The sequence below is a fragment of the Gossypium hirsutum genome, chromosome A11 (assembly GCF_007990345.1).
Source record: "Gossypium hirsutum isolate 1008001.06 chromosome A11, Gossypium_hirsutum_v2.1, whole genome shotgun sequence".
In the NCBI taxonomy this organism is placed as follows: Eukaryota; Viridiplantae; Streptophyta; class Magnoliopsida; order Malvales; family Malvaceae; genus Gossypium; species Gossypium hirsutum.
The window spans coordinates 109,128,993-109,150,246 of record NC_053434.1 but is presented as its reverse complement, the minus strand read 5'-3'; the positions used below and the strand labels follow the sequence as shown (position 1 = coordinate 109,150,246).

Here is a 21,254-nt window from a genome sequence, read left to right as displayed (position 1 = left end):
ATCAATTATTCCATTTTATGTCCAATAAGATCAATGTGTTTCGAGATAATTTACAACCGTCTATTTAATTTTTTTTGTTAAAAGCAAGGCAATATCCAATATTTGGGAATTCGGGAAATTGTGCCCTACCGTGCTGGGTATGATTTTTCGGTGAACTAAATATTCGGATATCCTTTTATAACTTTAGCGTACGAGTTTTTAAAAGTAAAAAACTAATCGTATCTTTGAAGGTATAAAGGATCGTATCCAATCGTGCTGGGTATGATGCTGCATATATTTGAAACGAGAGCATTTGACAGCTAACTTAAACTATTCACACATTTTAAAGAACCATGCTTTGAAAGTTTTCTTCTTTTTTTTAAATCTTTGATATAAGGATAGCATAGAGTCAATTTGGTACCATTTTTTTGGGCGTAATGAGGGTGCTAACCCTTTCTCATGCGTAACCAACTCCCGAACCCATTTTTTAGATTTTACGTGAACCAAAATTGTTTCAAGTGAAACAAAACGTTTTAGTAGGTGACCCAATTGCACTTAAGCAAAGAGATTGGTGGCGACTCCACATTTTGGTTTTCAAACGTCGATTCCCATTTTTTCCTAACCCGAAAAATGGTTTCGACAGGTATAAAGGTTAATAACTAGTTTAATAATGGCTAAATAGATTATTAATTACATGAGGAGGGACCATTAGAATAATTAGTCCCTTTTGGTTAGTGTTGGACAACATGTTAATAGGAAATAATAAAATAACATGAAATGGATGGCAAATTTGTAAATTTCAAAAAATTAAACAAAAATTAATGAATGAAAAAGCAAAAGGAATTTCATTTTCTTCAAGCTCATGCCTAATAGCCATAGCTAGGGTGAAGGAGCTTTGGTTTCTTATTTTCAATGCATGTAAGTGATTTTTTATGTTATTTTTTTATAATTTTTATGTTTTTGAGAACGTTGCAACTATGTTTAGTTAGCCCGTATCTTCGTTTTTGATTCTGTTAAAAAAATTTTAGAAGTTGTCATTGATGGATATTGAATGTTTTTGATGAATACCATGTACTTGGAGCCTTTATAATGATGTTTGATGAATTTGTAAAGATATTTTTTTTAAATCTTGATTTTAGGATTAAGTTGTGAAAATATAAAAATGTTGAGGTTTGATAGTGAATTTGATGTTTATTAGGGGCTGTTTGAGGCCTAGAATATTTGGATAAATTATTGACTTAATAAAATTAGTTAATTTGATGAATTTCGAGTTAAAGGACTAAATTGCAAGAATTGTAAAAGTTTAGGGTAATTATGTAAATTTAAAAAAATAAAAATTTATTAATTGTATAATGGATTTGAAATGAAATATATGCTAATAATCGAAGAATTTTATATTATATATAAAGAATCCGTAGATATTCAAGGAAAATGAAAATTAGAGGAATAGTCCCTGAACTTCTGTAATTTCTACGATTCAGTCCAAGTAAGTTCATTATAAGGTTACTATTTTTCTTATTGAATATTCCATACTATTTCATTATTGGTTGAATTATGGACTTGATTGAGTTATGCTTATCGTAATAGAAATTCAGTAATTATTCGGGCTTTGTGCCTAGTAGAATGTGTGCTAGTAATTATACGGGCTATGTGCCTAGTAGGCTGTGTGCAGGTGATTATTTGGGCTATCTGCCTAGCAGGCTGTGTGCCAGTGTATTGAAAGTTGCATTAATTGGATAGTCTTTGGTTAATTATTAAAGGAAATTTTATATCGAACTTACTATTATTAGTTATATTTTTTTATAATTTTTCTAATTTTTAATAAATTTTAATATTTTTTATGTTTTTAATGTTTTTTAAAAAAATTTATCATTTTTATTAATATTTTGTCATGTGTCACACGTGACGGTTTTAATTGAAAAATAACGGTGATTAAGTCTTTTTTATGCATGTTTATAATTCATACACCCAATTAAGTGCAAGAAAAAAAAAACAAGCTTTTTTTTTTAAGTTGAAGACTTTTTACATCCTTTAAGCCAATAAAATATTAACATTATTATATTTAAATTTTATTCAAAATTATTCAAAATATATATATTTAAACCCTTAAGCCAATAAAAATGTTGTAGAACTTATAATAAAATTTATTATTTAATAAAAAATATATATCTTTAATCATTTTCAGATTGGATTAACGTGCACCGACACAATAAAAAAATTATATATATAAATACCTAACTATATAAATATTTATATATCTGCTTGCTCATATAAAGCAGTTGATGATTTAGTAACATAAATGTTCACATTAGACACGTGATCTAACATTTTTCTACATTGATCAAGAAAATAATTTAAAATATTCTATATCAGTAAAATAGTTTTTCAACCTCCATAATTTATATTATAGTATAGCACATTGGAAAATATATAAAAAATTAATATATTTTAAAAAAATTAATATAAAAATAAATATACTTTAGTTGAAAGGCGTATTTTTCTAAATTTTATATAAAAAATAAAAATATTTAAATTATATATATATATATATAAAAGGTTAATTAAAGAGCTCATTGCTTGAATGGATCTAGTGGCAACATATGACAAGTTGATTGCATACAACTTGATTGTAGTAAGATAGGACATTATTTCATAAGCTAAATTATCTTTGATCGGGTCATGATTGCAAGAAGATATAAGTTGGCAAGCAAATTAGCTCACACCACTTATTTTTCTTGTTTTCGGGGTGGCATAAGAGCCAGGATATAAGTTGGAATAGCTGAGGTTTTGAAGCCATTGAAATCGTTCCCACGTGATGAAGTATAAGCCCCCATGTTATGAAATACCAACCAATCATTCACGTCTAGTTCTGGTAACTTGAAACCCTTCAAAACTGTATCATTTGGATCACATGTTGGTCCAAAAACTGTAGAATTCCATGTTTTCAGCCCTTCGCATGTGGGATTTTTTATGGTGAGAGGAGTGCAAATCACTTCGTCATGATCGTCCTTCAAAATGTTCATAGACCCCCAAACTCCATCGTTAATCCAGTACTCTTTAACGTCTCCCCTTTCTCGTTTCCCTATTATGCTTGTCGCTAATGTAAATGGCGAATTAGCAAAGAAGTAACCAGGTTCCGCAATGATTTTTAAGCTACTATCAGCTAGCTCACCAGGGAAATATTTTTGTAGAGCAACTTTCACGGCGGAGGCTGCATCGGTAAACTTTGGACCTGATGTGAAGCCTCCACCGATGTCTAAGATATGCATTTTAGGTAGCCCAAGTTGAGCTGCAAAGTCGAACGTTGTTTTAGCAGCTTCGATGGCACCTTGGATTGAATGGAAGTTAATTGCTCCAGTCCCAATATGAAACGAGACTCCGACAACTTGGAGTTTCGCTTCTTGAGCAGCTTTCAGAAGGGGAACAATTTCCTCAGGGAGTGCACCGAATTTGGAACCGAACATGAATGCTGAACCACTGGCTTCCGGGACTTTGATTCGGATCAACAGTTCACATTTCGGGTGCCACTTTTTTATCTTTTCGAGCTCACAGTTGGAGTCGAAAGTGGCTAAGTTAACGCCAACTTTAGCTGCATACTTGATGTGAGACTCGGGTTTGCATGTGTTTGCGAAAACGATTCGATCAGGCGAAACCCCAAGCGATAAAATGGTTTCGATCTCATGAAGGCTTGCACAGTCAAAGCCCGTGCCGAGAGCTGCCATTTCTTTGAGGAAAGCAGGGTTAGGGTTGGATTTGACTGCATAGAAAGGTTGAACCATGGGAAGATTATGGAACCATGTCTCGACTAGCGACCTCGTAGCACCCAAATCCAGCACGTAAAATGGGCCTGTTTCTTCTTGTTGTTCATCGGAAATGACTGATTTAATAAAACGAAATAAATCATCTGTGGATACGGGTTTTCCCACCCTATTTTCTATCAACTTTGCTTCACCCACCATTGGAGAGACTTGTTGGAAAGAAAAAAGAGTTGTGAGTAGATGAAATCATCAAGAAGGTCGTCCATTTATAGAAGTAGATCGTACAACTGTAGCTTCATTCATGGATTGAAATTCTTCAAACACCTTGGTAGCGTGTTGCTTTCGGTCTTTAAATCTAGATAGCAACAAAAAAGGAGTCAACATTGGCTAATTCCCACTATAGGATTAGAAAGATCACCCACTAGGAAACATCGACCAAACCAAGCTCAATTCAAAGCAATAGAAAAAGATAACAAAATGGAGAAGTATAGATGCAAAACTCCTGTAGTAAACTTCGCACTCTTCCCCCACATAATTCTATCGTGTATGTCGAAACCATTTTTATTTTGAAAAACGGAGGTCGACTTTAAAACGAGAATAGAGTCATCACCAATCCTTTTTGTTTCGGTGTGATCAAGTCATCTTGTGATCGATCATTTTAATAAAGCATCTCGGTTTATTAAAACAATGTTTTTAGTCTCCGAAAAACTAGAAAAAGGATTCGGGGGTCAGTTACGCGCGAGAAAGGATTAGCACCCTCACAACGCCTAAAATTGGTATTGTATTGATCAATTAATGTCCTAATGTTGAAAATTTGAAAAAGATTTTAAAATACAATTCCTTTAAAACGTTTGGATAACTTGAATTAGATATTGAGATTCTCTCGCTTAGAAGGAATAAAATATAATATCCAACACGATAGGACACAATATTTCAAACTCTCAATACAAAATTATCTTATAATTTCCAAAACTTATGCATTTGAAATTTCAAAAGGATATTTGGCTATGTGGTCAAACGGTAAGTCAAAACCCAGCACGATTGGGCACTATTTCTCGAATTTCCAAACACAAAATATTGCCTCATTTTAATATAAGAAAACATGGACAAAATTTCAAAAGGATATTCAGTTATTCGGTTGAACCAAAAATCGAAACCCAGCACAGTAAGGCACAATTTCTCGAATTTCCAAACACGAAATATTTCCTTATTTTGAGAGGTTTTTTAAAATGAGGATGATTATAAAAGCGATCTAAAGTATATAAAATAATTTTAAAAAAATTAGTATCCATTCAAGATAAAATAATATATAAAACTCTTTAAAAATAATATATAAACAATTCAAAATATATAATGTGTAAAAAAAAGTTTGAAATATATAATATATGAAAATATTAAAGTAAATAATGTATAAAAATTTGAAATGAGCGTTATATAAAAAGTTAAAATAGATAATAATAAAAAAAGTAAAAAAATAGATAAATAAATAGAATGTTAATAACAAGAGTGAAAAACATATATAAGAAAAATAATAATGAAAATAATATTAGGATATAAATAGAAATAAAAATATAATAAATAGAAATATAATAATAGTAGAAATATAAATAGATAAATAATAATTAGATAAATAATAACAGTATTAGAATAACAAAATAAATATAAATAGAAACATAAAAATAATAGCAATAATATATTAAATTAGTTAATTTGATAATAATATAGCGGAAATAAAAAAAGATTAAATCGAACTTTAAAGAAAAATTTTGGGGCGAATCAAAAATAAATAAAAGGAAATGGTCCAATTTGAACGTGCGAATAACAAGGAGGGACCAAAAGAGAAATAATCTCACCCTCCAAAACGCACAGCTTCAAGGAGGACCCAAAATGCAGTCAAAACGAATTTTAGGCCAAAAATGAAAATGAAAACTTAATTGCAAAACAATAAAAAAAACGGAAGGGCTAAAAGCAATTGGACGAATTTAGAAAAAATAAAAAAAATTGAAATGAAATGGAAAAAATTCCCACGTAATTGAAAAAGAAAAAAAAATATTCAATTCCAATGGAAATAGGAAAAGAGAGAATAATCCAATTCCAAATTGAAGTAGGAATCCCAAAGTAATTCATCCAAAAGTAATTGGTTCCCTTTCAAAGAACAAAATACCCCTATTTATATACATGGGGTTTACTAAAATTAGCCTAAATAATTTAATAATAAAATAAAATAAAATAAAAATCATATCTTCCTATTTTTAACCTTTTACTAAGTCAACAAATTTTGATAACTCCTTGGCTTTCTCCATCTTTTTTATTTGGCCACAATTTAATGATTGTCTTTCAATTTGGCCCTTTTTAAGTTGTTTCCGACCGATTGCATCCTTTGGCTTCGGTTATTATTTTTTGGGGGCCGAGGCCAAAATTTGCCTATCATAGTTGCCCCTCTTTGCTCATTGTCATGTAACGAGAATGGAGCAAAGACTATAAAATAGCCAATTTTGCCTGGGCCTGCTGAGTCTCGGCACTTCCTTTCTTCCTCTTCAAGTAACCTCGCTTTAGCCCACTGCATCTTCAAGGGTATAGGAATTTTCGTTTCGATCTGCTCTACTACTGTTTAGGGAGATATGATCTATAATCTTCATCCTGCTCTACTGCTGCTCAGTGAGATAAGATCTACAACCTTCAGCCTGTTACCCTACTGTTAAGGCTCATTGTCCTCGATCTGCTCTACTACTGCTTAGGAAGATAAGGTCTGTAACTCAGCCTGTAACCCTACTGCTTAGGGGGCTAAGGCTTACTGTCTTCGATCTGCTCCACTACTGTTTAGGGAGAAGATCTGTATTTTCAGCCTGTTTCCCTACTGCTTAGGGGGTTAAGGCTAGCTATCTTCGATCTGCTCCACTACTGTTTAGGGATAAGATCTGTATTTTTCAGCCTGTTACCCTGCTACTTAGGGGGTTAAGGCTTGCTGTCTTCGATCTACTCCACTACTGTTTAGGGATAAGATTTGTATTTTCCAGCCTGTTACCCTACTGCTTAAGGGGTTAAGGCTCGCTGTCTTCTATCTGCTCCACTACTGTTTAGGGATAAGATCTGTATTTTCCAGCCTGTTACCCTACTGCTTAGGGGGTTAAGGCTAGTTGTCTTCGATCTGCTCAACTACTATTTAGGGATAAGATCTGTATTTCCAGCCTGTTACCCTACTGCTTAGAGGGTTAAGGCTCGCTGTCTTCGATCTGTTCCACTATTGTTTAGGGATAAGATCTGTATTTTTAGCCTCTTACCCTACTGCTTAGAGGGTTAAGGCTTACTGTCTTTAATCTGTTCCACTACTAGTTAGGGATAAAATCTGTATTTTTAGCTTGTTACCCTACTGCTTTGGGGGTTAAGGCTCACTGTCTTCCATCTGCTCCACTACTGTTTAGGGGAGATCTGTATTTTTCAGCTTGTTACCCTACTGCTTAGGGGGTTAAGGCTTACTATCTTCAATCTGCTCCACTACTGTTTAGGGGAGATCTGTATTTTCTAGCTTGTTACCCTACTGCTTAGGGGGTTAAGGCTTGTTGTCTTCGATCTGCTCCACTATTATTTAGGGGAGATATGTATTTTCCAGCCTGTTACCCTACTGCTTAGAGGGTTAAGGCTTGCTGTCTTCGATCTGCTCCACTACTGTTTAAGGGAGATCTGTATTTTCTAGCCTGTTACCCTATTACTTAGGGGGTTAAGGCTTGCTGTCTTCGATCTGCCCCACTACTGTTTAGGGGAGATCTGTATTTTCTAGCCTGTTACCCGACTGCTTAGGGGGTTAAGGCTTGCTATCTTTGATCTGCTCCACTACTGTTTAGGGGAGATCTGTATTCTTCAGCCAGTTACCCTACTGCTTAGGGGGTTAAGGCTCACTGTCTTCGATCCGCTCCACTACTGCTTAGAGAGATAAGAACTGTAATCTTCAGCCTGCTTCCTTGCTGCCTTAGGAAAATAAGACTTGTATATTCAACCTGCTCTTTTGCTACCTCAGAGAGATAAGGCCGGTGGCTAAAATCTGCTCCATAGCCGATACATGGAAATAAGACTCGCCATTTTTGATCTGCTCCATAGCCGATACATGGAGATAAGATCTATAATTTTCAGTCTACTTCTTTGCTACCTCAGGAAGATAAGACTTGTATCTTCAACCTGCTCTCTTGCTACCTCAGAGAGATAAGGCCGATGGCTAAAATCTGCTCTATAGCCGATACATGGAAATAAGACTCGCCATTTTCGATCTGCTCCATAGCCGATACGTGGAGATAAGATCTGTAATTTTCAGTCTGCTTCCTTGCTACCTCAAGAAGATAAGACTTGTGAATTCACCGATGTCGCTACACTGTCCTCTGGGGAACATGCCCTGTAGACTCGGTTCCATATGCCTATGTTTATGCCAACTGATTAAGATGCTATGATCAAAATAAATCAGATGCCCCTAATCAAATGCACTATGAATGATATGAATGTAAAAATGTCATGAGAATTATTCATTTTTTAAAAGCTTAAAGTATCATCACTCGTTATTCATCGGAGTTTTATCACTGTTGCATTATGCTGCTTACTTGCTGGCTAGCCTTTCCAACGAAAACCCACAGAAACAACTCATTTTGCTCAACTGGCTTGCCCCACTGTAGTTTCAAAGTCTCTTCAACTGTACCTTCTAGGACGTAAAGTTTATACTTCCCACTGCAACTTCAGGGGAATAGTCATTTGATTTCTTCTATCCATCCTGCTGCAACTCAGAGGTATAGGATTTGCATCATCTTCAATCAATTTGATCTATTACACCATTCCCTGGGTGTAATGAATAGATGTATATGCCTGATATCTACATGAATACAGAATGTCATTTTCCTTTTCTCAAGAATAATTCCATTGCTCGTTCTTTGCCGGAATTATAACACCAATGTAATTTCTTTTTTGCTCAACCAATGTCTTTGATAGAAAACCTAAGAAGATAATTTCAATTTGGGCTTAAATATTTCCAACCCTTAAGCTTGGTGAGTTTTAAATAATAGTCCCGTTTCAGGCTCCTGTATTATTTAGAAACTTCCAGAGTAATATGCAAAAATCATTTTATGAAAATATTATTAGTCCACTAATTATTACTTCAATGCAAAATGCTTGAAAAAGATTATAACAATGGATCAAAAACATAGCTCGAAGCAAGTAAGTTAACTAATGATGGCAAAATGCGATTAAGAAGGAAATTTATTGGGATGTATCTTGAAAAGAATAAGATAATCAAATATATCAAATCCCAAAAATGGGTAAAATGGAACACTAGGTGCCCCAGATATCGCAGCTTGAGCTTCTCTGTACCAACTTCTTGAGGACCACTTTGAGCTCAATCTGTCTTTAGGGGATCTGGAGCACTTTGTCGATACCCCAGACGTAGCATACTTCTTCATAGCAAGACCACGGTATGCCCCAGTTTAATCCAAATTTGAGCCGCCCTTTTCGGGTTTTCAATTCAGATCCCCTTTGGTCTTAAGGCGCCCTTTGCGGGTTTTCACCTTGGCCTCTCCTCTTTCTTTTTCCTTTATTTTTTTTGTTTTTCCTTTTTTTTGAAACTGCTAACTGTGACTAAATCTAAACTCACCAGATTGGGCAGGCTCTTGCCATCCATCTCGGTCAATATCAATACTCCTCTAGGAAAAGCTTTCTTTACTACATAAGGTCATTCCCAATTTGGGATCCACTTTCCTCTAAAGTCTTTTTTGTATAGAAATCTTCAATGCCAGGTCCCCCTCGTGGAATTCTTTGGGACGAACCTTTCTTTCGTAAGCTCACATCATTCGTTTTTGGTATGTTTTGACCATGACGGGTAACTTTCAACCTCTTCTCTTCAATTAAGTTCATTAGATCCTTCTGTTTCATCCAATTCGTGACTCAATCGAAGCTTGGAGAGAAGGAATCTCGATTTTAATATCATTTTTATCTCATAAACAAATGAGTAATGTGTTGCCCCAACGAGTCCTGGTCGATGTTTGATAAGCATAAAGGGTAAATTGTAACTTCTTTATGCCAATCTTTACAAGTCTCAGTCACCTTTCACTATGACCTTTGTTTTATTGGTTTTTTTTGGGGGTTTGATGACCTTGTAACATTGGCATATAAAGTGACCTTCACCCTCCTCATGAAGTAATCGACAACTACCAAGATGAATCGATATATATTAGTCGAGAATGACCTGATAACATTCATGCCCTACATAGAAAAAGTCTGTGAAGAAATAAATGAGGCACATGAATTTTGTCTCCCTAAATGCAGCCCAACTGATACAATCATTTTCCATGGTGGATCAGCAGTACCTGAACCTCATGATTAACCTGGCTAACATAAAACCATTAGCATGTGTCTTTCGAGCACCCTATAACATCCTTACGTTTTAGTAGCCTAGGCATATCTTGATGTGATCATGAGAAAATATCTTTGAATTGGGAATAACCCAATGATGTCTCGCTTTGTCTTTGTGGTAAGCTAGGCTTCGACCTTCACCTCTTTCCTAGGCTCGCAAGGTCCATTGACCCTTTGTAGTGTGGAATCTGTTTTTCATCCTGTTATACCATTCTTAACAAATCAGGATATAGGCTACAATCTCTTGTCATCTTCAAAGTCTTGAGATTTGCTTAAACACATATCTTACCCCAAAAGGGAGTCAGTTACAGCGTTGCTCATGTCGTTGATATCTGAAGACCTATTGTAGGTACAAATGCATATTTCTAAAGAATAAATGATTCTAAGGATGATTATTTGAATGATATGACCATTAATGAAGAATAAATGAATATTTAAAAGACAGTCCAAAAAACAAAAGAATGTATACTATGAAATGGAAAAAAATGAAAGTATATTTGCTTAACAAGATGCATTTTATTGAAATAAAAAATTCTGGACACAAGCTTATTTTACAAAAGGATTCTTATTGCCTCTAGGCATAAAGCAACAAGCGTGTTTTGAATATTACTTTAGATTAGCTCTAAAAATACAGGGATCTCTTCCACAATCCCATTGTTCAAAACACTCCCAAGTATGCAAGGATTTGGAAACTTTTATTCCCCGATTCTCTCTTCAGATATGTCATTCAGATTCCTTGATATTCCTTCCCCATATTCTTAACTATCGCGTTTACCCTATTATTTGTATGATTAGGTAATAGATTTCCTTTGCCAGGTGCATCATCGAATTTCACAACGCCCATGTCGATGAGCCTTTCGACTAGCCTTTTGAAAGAAAGGTAATTCTTTATCGAGTGTCCTACTGTTCCCACATGGTATTCACATTGAGTACCTGTGTCGTACCATTTGGGATATAAGGGTTGCAATGGCTTTAAGTAGACAGGGGATACAACGTGCGCATCAAATAAACTTTTGTATAGCTCCCGGTATCTTATTGGAATAGGAGTAAACCGGAGCTTCTCTGTGCTTTGTTTTGTATTGGGCTCCTATCTTGGTGAAGCTTACTGCCCTGTGGCCACTACCTTCGGTTGGTTTACTGTGACTGGTTTTGCAAAACTCAGGCTCACATTGCTAACTTCATCTTCTCTCTTCTCCGGGGCCAACCTCCTGGTACTTTCCCCAGCCTCTATCTTTCCGCACCTTATCGCATTCTCTATCATCTCACCAGACATCACTATGTCTGTGAAACTCCTAGTTGCGCTTCCCAACATGTGATTAATAAAAGGTTCCTTCAAAGTATTAATGAAAAGCATGATTGTCTCTTTTTCCAACAACGGCGGTTAAACTTACATAGCGACTTCCCTCCACCTCTAGGCATACTGCCTGAAACTTTTATTCGACTTCTTCTCTATGTTTTGTAACGTGATCCTATCAGGCGTTATGTTGGTCACATGGCCATATTGCTTCATGAATGCCTGTGCTAAATTTTTCATTATTTAACTTGGGTACGACTCAGTTGATTGTACCATTTGGCAGCAGCCCCAACCAAACTGTCCTGAAAACAGTGAATTAATAACTGATCGTTATTGACATGACCAAACATCCTCCAACAAAACATCGTAATATGAGCCTTAGGGCAACTGGTTCCGTTGTATTTCTCAAATTCTGGCATTTTGAACTTCGGAGGGAGTACCAAATCTGGAACCAGGCTCAACTCCTTAGCATCCATTCCGCAATAATAATCAGCGCTTTCCAACGCCTTGAATTTCTCCTCCAACCATTTATATCAGTCTTCCAATTGCTTTGAAAATTCCGCTCTTGCCTTTTCTACTTCTACTACTTCATCGAAGTCAGGGACTGTAGGATCTGTCCGATTGTCTTCGAGGTTAGAACATGATCCCATCGGGACATTTATTGGTGCCGAAGTATCAGTCTGATATTGGGGTTTAATACTGACAGACACCCTTTGCGGTGGTACTAGGGTATCTATTGGGGTAAAACCTGAAGGGTAAGCAAGGATCTCACTGTCGTCCTCAGTATTGGTCACATGACTCTTCCCTTTTTCTGGCCTTCCAACTAGTAACTAAGTCAATTGGCTCATCATATTCTTTTGAGATTCCAGCACTTGATCCTTCATATCTTACTGGATCTTGGCTAATTGCTTTTGCATTTGCGTTTGCATCTATTCATGCGTCTCCTTCTGCATTTGCTCTAATTTTTCCAACTTTTGATCAATAACTTTAGTTTTTCTCCGTGTGTAGTAGTGATGTTCCAGGGTAACTATAACACGATTTCTAATTAATTAGGGTTCTCTTATGAAGTTTAATGCACATGATGCAATGCAATGAAAATGTATGGAATGAATACAAAAGAAAGTAAGGCGTTGATTCTGAATTCAATTCTATTAAAATAACTTTTCTAGAAAGCAAATTCCTTTACATAAAACAGATTACATATGCGGCTTTTCCCTCATATTCCAGGCAATCCCTTTTTCTGTAAAAGCCAAACCATGCAAACTTCCAATAGATGCCTCCACTAGCTCCCTTTTGCTTAATCCGGGCTGCGACTTATTACTCACTTATCCTCGCGATGCTTGTTAGCTCCTTTAAGAAAGTCGAGATGTGACTGCTCTCAAATAATCTTTATCGACTTGAATCCTCAGGTAAAATCTTGTTTTCCTCCGTGAACTATCAGCCTTCTTCGGTTGTGTTTACTTGGACTATATTCAGACAACCGTATTATAATCCATTTTATTAAGAAATTCATTTTCTTATGACAAACTGTTCTATTTAGCAATTAAATATGAATCAACACCTCCTTTCTATGATGATGTAATGCAATGCAGTCATAAACAAAAGAAAACACGTTAGCACAGGAGGGAAAAAATAATATAGGACACCTACTTGGGTAACCGCTAGGGTTTGGAGTGGCTCTACCTAGGGTTGGGCTCTTAAGGCTCGCTATATACAGTTTGGTTCTAAAGTAGAGGTACCCGAATTAGCATATTCCTCGATCCTCACCCACTATAGGCTCATGCGAACCGAGTTCAGTTCAAGGGAATACATTTCCCTATGGCCATGCGGAGATGAAAATTTCACGAAGACATGGGTACGGATGTATCCCGGGAGTAATCCATTAGCGCATGTGGAGGTGAAAACCTTACGAATTCGTAGTTTCTCACTCCCACTAAAAAGGTGTGACCACAACGGTCATGCAATGCAATGCAATGCAATAGTCTACAAGACTCAAACCACAACAATCATACAAACAAATGCAACAAAGAATCATGATTTTCAAATCAAATTTTCAATCTTCGATAAAAGGACAGAAAATAATCAATTTCACAACTTAACTCTCTTATTGGTCCCCAACGAAGTCGCCAAGCTGTCGAAACCATTTTTATTTTGAAAAATAGAGGTCGACTTTAAAACGAAAATGGAGTTGCCACAAATCCTTTTTGTTTAAGTGTGATTGGGTCACCTTGTGATCGATCATTTTAATAAAGCATTTCGGTTTATTAAAACAACGTTTTTGGTCTACGAAAAACTAGAAAACGGATTCGGGAGTCAGTTACGCGCGAGGAAGGATTAGCACTCTCGCAACGCCCAAAATTGGTACCATATTGATCAATTAACATCCTAATGTTGAAAATTTGAAAAAGATTTTAAAATACAATTCCTTTAAAACGTTTGGATAACTTGAATTAGATATTGAGATTCTCTCGCTTAGAAGGAATAAAATATCATATCCAGCACGATAGGACAAAATATTTCAAACTCTCGATACAAGATCATCTTATAATTTCCAAAACTCATGCATTTGAAATTTCAAAAGGATATTTGGCTATCTGGTCAAACGGTAAGTCGAACCCAGCATGATTGGGCATGATTTCTCGAATTTCCAAACACAAAATATTGCCTCATTTTAATTTAAGAAAACATGGACGAAATTTCAAAAGGATATTCAGTTATTCGGTTGAACGAAAAATCGAAACCCAGCACGGTAGGGCACAATTTCTCGAATTTCTAAACACAAAATATTTCCTTATTTTCAGAGGTTTTTTAAAATGAGGATGATTATAAAAGTGATCTAAAGTATATAAAATAATTTTAAAAAAATTAGTATCCATTCAAGATAAAATAATATATAAAACTCTTTAAAAATAATATATAAACAATTCAAAATATATAATGTGTAAAAAAAAGTTTGAAATATATAATATATGAAAATATTAAAGTAAATAATGTATAAAAATTTGAAATGAGTGTTATATAAAAAGTTAAAATAGATAATAACAAAAAAATAAATAAATAGATAAATAAATAGAAAATGAAAATGAAAACTTAATTGCAAAATAAAAAAAAAGGAATGGCTAAAAGCAATTGGACGAATTTAGAAAAACAAAAAAATTGAAATGAAATGCACAAAATTCCCACGTAATTGAAAGAGAAAAGAAAATAATTCAATTCCAATGGAAATAGGAAAAAAGAGAATAATCCAATTCCGAATTGAAGTAGGAATCCCAAAGTAATTCATCCAAAAGTAATTGGTTCTCTTCTAAAAAACAAAATACCCCTATTTATATACATGGAGTTTACTAAAAATAGACTAAATTATCTAATAATAAAATAAAATAAAATAAAAATCATATCTTCCTATTTTTAGCCTTTTACCAAGTTAACAAAATTTGATAACTCATTGGCTTTCTCCCTCTTTTTGATTTGGCCACAATTTAATTATTGTCTTTCAATTTGACCATTTTTTAACTTGTTTCCGACCGATTACATCCTTTGACTTCGGTTATATTTTTTTAGGGCCTAGGCCAAAATTTACCTATTACAGTATTTAAAAACCATTATATTACAATTATATATGAATTATAATGTTTAATTATTAGTTTATAAGATGTCAAAAAACTATTACTACATAAATATAATAATAATATAAAATAATCTTATATTATCTATATCTATAATTTTATAATATATATATAAAAACACAAGTTCGGTAAAACTTTCAAACCGACTAATATATTTTTTATTGTTTATTATATTATTAAATTTGTAATTTTATATAAATTTTATATTGTTTAATATTTATAAAGATTTATCACATTTATGAACAAGAAATTAATTTTTTAAATATTTGGTAAATTAAATTTATTTGATAAAAAAATTCATATTTAGATGTATCCCCGCAAAAATTCATATACATGATTTGTTAGATTTTTGTCATATACTTTAGAATTAATCTGTTTTAGTGGTTTAAGGTGTGGAGAGTGTGTTGTCGGTATGAGTGATATGACAATAATTTTTGTGTTTATGTCATTTGGATTTTATTTTATTTTTGTTTTATTTTTATTTTTAAAAAAATATTAATTAAATTAAAAGGTTTTGTTTCCCACTTTTCACGTTTTCTTTCTCACGTTCCATTGTCCATTCCCGTGATATTTTTGGCACTTCCAGTGAAGGAAAAAAAAATCAAAAAAGGCTCCTTTCCTTTTTCTTGAATTTTGGCTTTTGTTTCAATAGGTCTTTACTTTTGAGAGTAGTGGATGGTTGGGATTTTGTTTTTGTTTTGTTTTATTTTTATTTTTAGAAAAATATTAATTAAATTAAAAGGTTTGTTTCCCACTTTTCACCTTTTTTATCTCATGTTCAATTGTCTATTCCTGTGATTTTTTTGGCACTTACAGTAAAGGAAAAAAAAAACAAAAGAAAAGGCTCCTTCCCGTTTTCTTGAATTTTGACTTTTGTTTCAATTGGTCTTTGCTTTTGTTCCAATTGATTGGTTCTTTCTCTCGCGGGTGGTGTGTGTGGTGCAATTGTTGTTGTTATTACGAATCTGATTTTAGGGGTATTTAAGAGTAAGTGGTTGGTTAATCTTTTGATTAAGCTTATGAGTGGTTTTTGTTTTAAAACGTGGATTAATCTTGCGGATTTTTGTTGTTAGGTGGTGATCAAGGAACTCGAAATTTTCTTCTTGCGGTATAGTTTTGTTAGGACTATTGTTGATTTTTGGATGAGTATTCGATCATTCAAAGGGTTAATTCTCATTTTAGTAATGTCATTATTCATATTTTGTTCAAGTGGGTTCTTGGAGTAATTGAAGAATTGTGGCTTAATTAGCTGAGTAAATCTTGTTTTTAGGTCCAGGAGGTCTAGTGGTTGCATTCGCATCAAAATTGAATCAAGTATGTAACGAAAAATCCAAAAAACCCCGAACAATGAAAGTTTAAAAACAACACTGTCGACACCACACAGTCGTGTGGTAAGTCGTGTGCGACACACGGTCGTGTGACAGGCCGTGTGCTGGACCGTGTGTGCACATGGTCTGGGCTATTTGGGTCGTGTGGGCCACACAGGTGTGTGTGAGGCCGTGTGCCAGGCCATATGGGCCACACAGGTTGGCTATTTGGGCAGTGTAGGGCCAAAATACTAATTTTTTTTCCTAAGGCCATACACATCGTCCTAATCGACCGTAGGCCTTCCGTGGGATCAGTATGTGATCAAATAGACTGTAAAACATGAAATCCAGTCGTCTACTAGTATTAATTCTGTTATCTTTATATATATATATATATATATATGTTTGAGGTGTCATATGATAAGTAAAATTTGTGACTGGCTATGAGTAACTCGAAAAATGTCATGTATATGTCTACTTTCTGATATGTCATGCATGTATGGTTTCTGTTCTGATTTATGACTGCATTTGGGGTGGGTTGTATTATCTGGGGGAAGTGTTTCTGTGAGAGGCAACATCTCATCCACTATACTGGCAGCACAATTACAAATATTCTGTAAGTGTCGTAACGACATTAAGTGATGCGTAGGGTTGGATGGGTGTTTCAAACCTCATATGTTGTGTTGGGATGGACAGAGATGGTACGTGTAGTGGTTGGGGATAAGAAATGTATATCTGTACTTGTATTGCTCTGTTAAGATTCTGTCTGATAATAATTATCTGTTTGAATTGTTTGTTACACATTGAGTTTCGAAAACTCATATTCTGTTTGATTGTTACTTTCAGTTAATACTCGGACTTAGACGAATTGGTGCAATTGGGAGCTCGGTTAATATCGTATTTTCTTTAATCTGACTTACTCAAAATTTTGATTTGAGAGTTTTGTAAAATTTGGACTCTCTAGACATTTTGGACTATTTTGGGATTTAGAACTTTGTTTTCGTATTTAGCTTAATACCACTTAAATGTTTAATTGACGGAATTCCCTTTTGTGCAAATTAATGGTTTTCAAACATTGAACTGTGTTTCTCAAATATTGCTTTTTTAAGGAGTCTTTCGTTGCGAAATTTATAAAATATACACCAAGCAACGTTTTTAGTAATTAGAACGATAAGAAATGATTTTGAACAAAACTGAGATTTTGAAAGTTTATGATGAAATTTCATTTACTCAAAAAACTAAGTTTTCAATCATATTAAGTAACAACTCAAGATTTGACCATAACGTCTAGCTTGGATTTGAGATGTTACATTATAAATGATAATTAATGATAAAATAAAGAAAAAAAATTACAAAAGAAAGTGACTTGAGGAAGTTTTAATTGGTAATGTTTTTTATTCTTTTTGAAGATATGTTAAATTTTATTTTAAAAAGATATTTGGCTAACTAAATTTATTTGATAAAAATATTCATCATATTTATAAATGAGAATTAATGAAAAAATAAAGAAAAAATTAAAAAAATGACGTGAGGAAGTTTTAATTAGGTTTTTTTTTAGATAATTAAGAATCGTAATCGATTAGATTAGAGTTTTTTTTTAGGATTATTAGAGTTTTTAGTTCACTTTAATTTAAAGAATAGGGAGTTTTAGAGGAGTTTGGTAAACAGAGTTTTGAGTTTATTTTTTTTATTCGGGTACAAATAGAAAATTAGGTAGTCAAATCTCATTGCAGTGTTTCGTGAATAGAAGTTTAAAAGAGTTTGTTGAGCTAAAACATCTAAAATAAAAAATGCTGAGATGGACAATATTTTTCATAGTGGATTATGAATAAGATATGTAGAATAATATATCTTACCGTGCTTGCTAAAAAATTACTCTATTTGCCACATGTATCTATTTCTTAAATATTTATGTACTCTTAATTTATTTTCAATTTACTTGTGTAAAATGATTTCTTATGCAATTTTATATTAATCGAAATATGCTACTTGACAAATTTATTTAAAATGTGACATAATTATCACTAATTTACATACTAAGAACTTGACATAATTATCACAAATGTTATAGTTTACAATTATATTTATATTTTCAAAAATATTCACTAATTAATTTCCATAATGGATGTTTTAATTTGTTGATAATAATGTTTTATTTCAATAATTTCACTTAATAAAGACTAAAGTATTATAAACAAATAATTACTTAATAATAAAATGTGACATGCATTTATTTACTCTTTTACACATATCAACTTTTAACTATCAACTAAGTTTTACCAAACACTTTGAAATAAACATCTAATCGAATTAATTAATCAAACCAACCACTACAATCGGCTATAAGTCAATTGCTAAATAGGGTGTTAGTTTTTAATAGTTTAGATAGATATATGTACATTAGGATGATAATTTAGTGATAATAACTTAAAATATTTATAATCAATAGGTGATACTAATGAGTTAAGTAGGATTATTATTTCTATTTTAAATAAGACTTTTGGATTAATTAAATCACTAGATTATCTTAATCTAATACTTTAGAAATTTTAAATAATGTACTCTATAGTCCTCCAAATCCTACTTTTATTATTTATTTTAGTCTGTAGCATTTTAATTTACTTTTATTAAAACTTAACCCAATCAATTAGTAAATTTATATTTTTTACTTTTATTAAAACTTAACCCAATCAATTAGTAAATTTATATTTTTTTTTGAGATTGTAAAAATATTTTATTTAATAAATTTTAAATAAATACATAAAATCATATACAATGCATGTGAAATCAGAAACTAAACTGACACATGAACCAAAGTAATTAGTACCCTATTGGCTACAAGTAAGCATATTGTTTCTATTTTATTGATATTTTTATTTTTACATATATATGTATATATATATAGTTTAATTTTTAAATTCTTAATAAATTATAGGATGAGTATTTGGTACTTTGTCAATGCACTTTTTTAACTCCACAAATAAAGTTATAAATTTACCATGTGCCCTATTTATATATATATATATATTTTATGACAAAGAAGGAATAAAAAAAATGCAAAACTATATCACATAATCCAATCCCCCTAATGAGGATGCTTCAAAAACTGGGAGTCCTTGACAATCTAGATGAGCTGACTTAGTCAATTTATTTACTTCCTGGTTCTCTTCTCTAGGAATATGGCAAATACTCTAATGTTAAAATTGAGAAAACCGTTGAAGGATCCTCTGAATTAGGGCCGAATTAGATCCTCTTGTGAGTCCCTCCTATATGGCATTAGCCACTTCAAGACTATCCATTTAAACCGGCACATTATCATAATCTCAATAGAATTTTTAATTTTTTTTTACTATATCATATATACACTTGTTAGTAACACAACACTGCTTATATAATAATTAAAATTATTTGCCATGTATCACCAAAAGTTGATTTGGCAATGACATATCATCAGGCATTGTTGATATGATAATGCCAAATTAACAATATATATTTTAAAGTTATTTTTAAAATAATACACAATGAATCTGAATTCATTGTTGTCCATATTCAGTTGAATTTAAACACCCATTTATCTAAATTTATTTTAGGATTATTAGAAAAAAACATTAAACTTTCAATAGTTTGTATGAGAAAAAAATATATTTCAATGTTTGATATACTTACACATAAGTTATATTAGTTAAGTAATTTAATAAAAATGAGAAATAATATTTATAAAATATTTAATTTATGTTTTAATAAAATTTTATGGTTTTTAATTAGTTTCTAACTATTTCTATAATTTTTTTTTTCTAATTTCTTATGATTTTTAATAAATTTTTTTTAAATTTAGACACTCATTTATTTAGATTCATTGTATATTATTTAAAAAATAATTTATAATAATATTTATTTTTATTTTTATTGATGTGACATTACAATGTCAATAATTAGTGAGGATGTAGTATTAACATGTTAGCAAACGATGTTGATGTGATATTAGTTAATGGTCACATCAACGTTACCTTTAAACATGATCAACAATAGTAAAAGAGTTGACCAATTTTATTAGTTTAGATATTCAATTGGATGCAAAAAGTTCGGGCTCAATTGATTTTTTTTTGAAAAGTTGGAATACTAGAAATACCATTAATCCTTTATTTTTATGAGAAATGGTACTTTGTACTTCCAATTATTTTTTTTCAAACGTTGGCTGCTTACTCACATAGTGATGTATGTCATAAAAGTCACATAAGCACTCCATTATCCTTTTTTTATATATAGCAAAAAGAAATATAAAATTCAAAATAATTTTTTAATTTTATTTTTCAGTTTCTGAAAATTTATCATAGTGTATATTACAAATATATAAATTTTAATTGTTTGACTATAAAATTTTTTAAATTTTATAAAAACCCAAATTTAGAACATATCTTCAAAATTATATAAAAATTCATTTTTAAATTTTTTACAATAAAAATTTGGCTATTTTTTAGGAAAGTAAACACATGATCAATAGGTCACAATTAGCGGTGAGCAGAACTCAATTTGACTCGAAAAAATTGAAAAAAAAATTGAATTTCAAGTTAAACGAATCTAGTTATTCGAGGCAACTCGATTTTTTTTTAAATTTCGAGTTTGAATAATTCGAATAAACTGAATACCAAACTATAATATTTTACATTTTTATCTCAAATATCTTTACTTTCCCCCAATACTTTTACTCCCTCCCACTTCCCCCTCAAAACTTTTACTACCCTCCCATCCCACTCCCCATCTACCCTAAACCCATTTTTCCTTAATTTTTTTTAATATTTTCTCTCTAAAATTTTATTTCCCCAATCCTCAAAACTTTTTATTTTCCCCCTAAATTTTTACTTTTCACAATTTACCCTCAAACAAAAAAGCATCCAAAAAAATTCCT

At 32.4% G+C, this 21,254-nt stretch overlaps 1 protein-coding gene across 1 annotated transcript; it reads right to left on the bottom strand.

Moving 5' to 3' along the window:
• Window positions 1-2,567: 2,567 nt before the first annotated feature.
• LOC107888839 (ornithine decarboxylase) lies at window positions 2,568-4,046 on the bottom strand. The gene has a single exon (XM_016813085.2). The coding sequence runs from the start codon at window positions 3,936-3,938 to the stop codon at window positions 2,706-2,708; it is 1,233 nt and encodes a 410-aa protein (XP_016668574.1). The 5' UTR covers window positions 3,939-4,046; the 3' UTR covers window positions 2,568-2,705.
• Window positions 4,047-21,254: the final 17,208 nt, after the last annotated feature.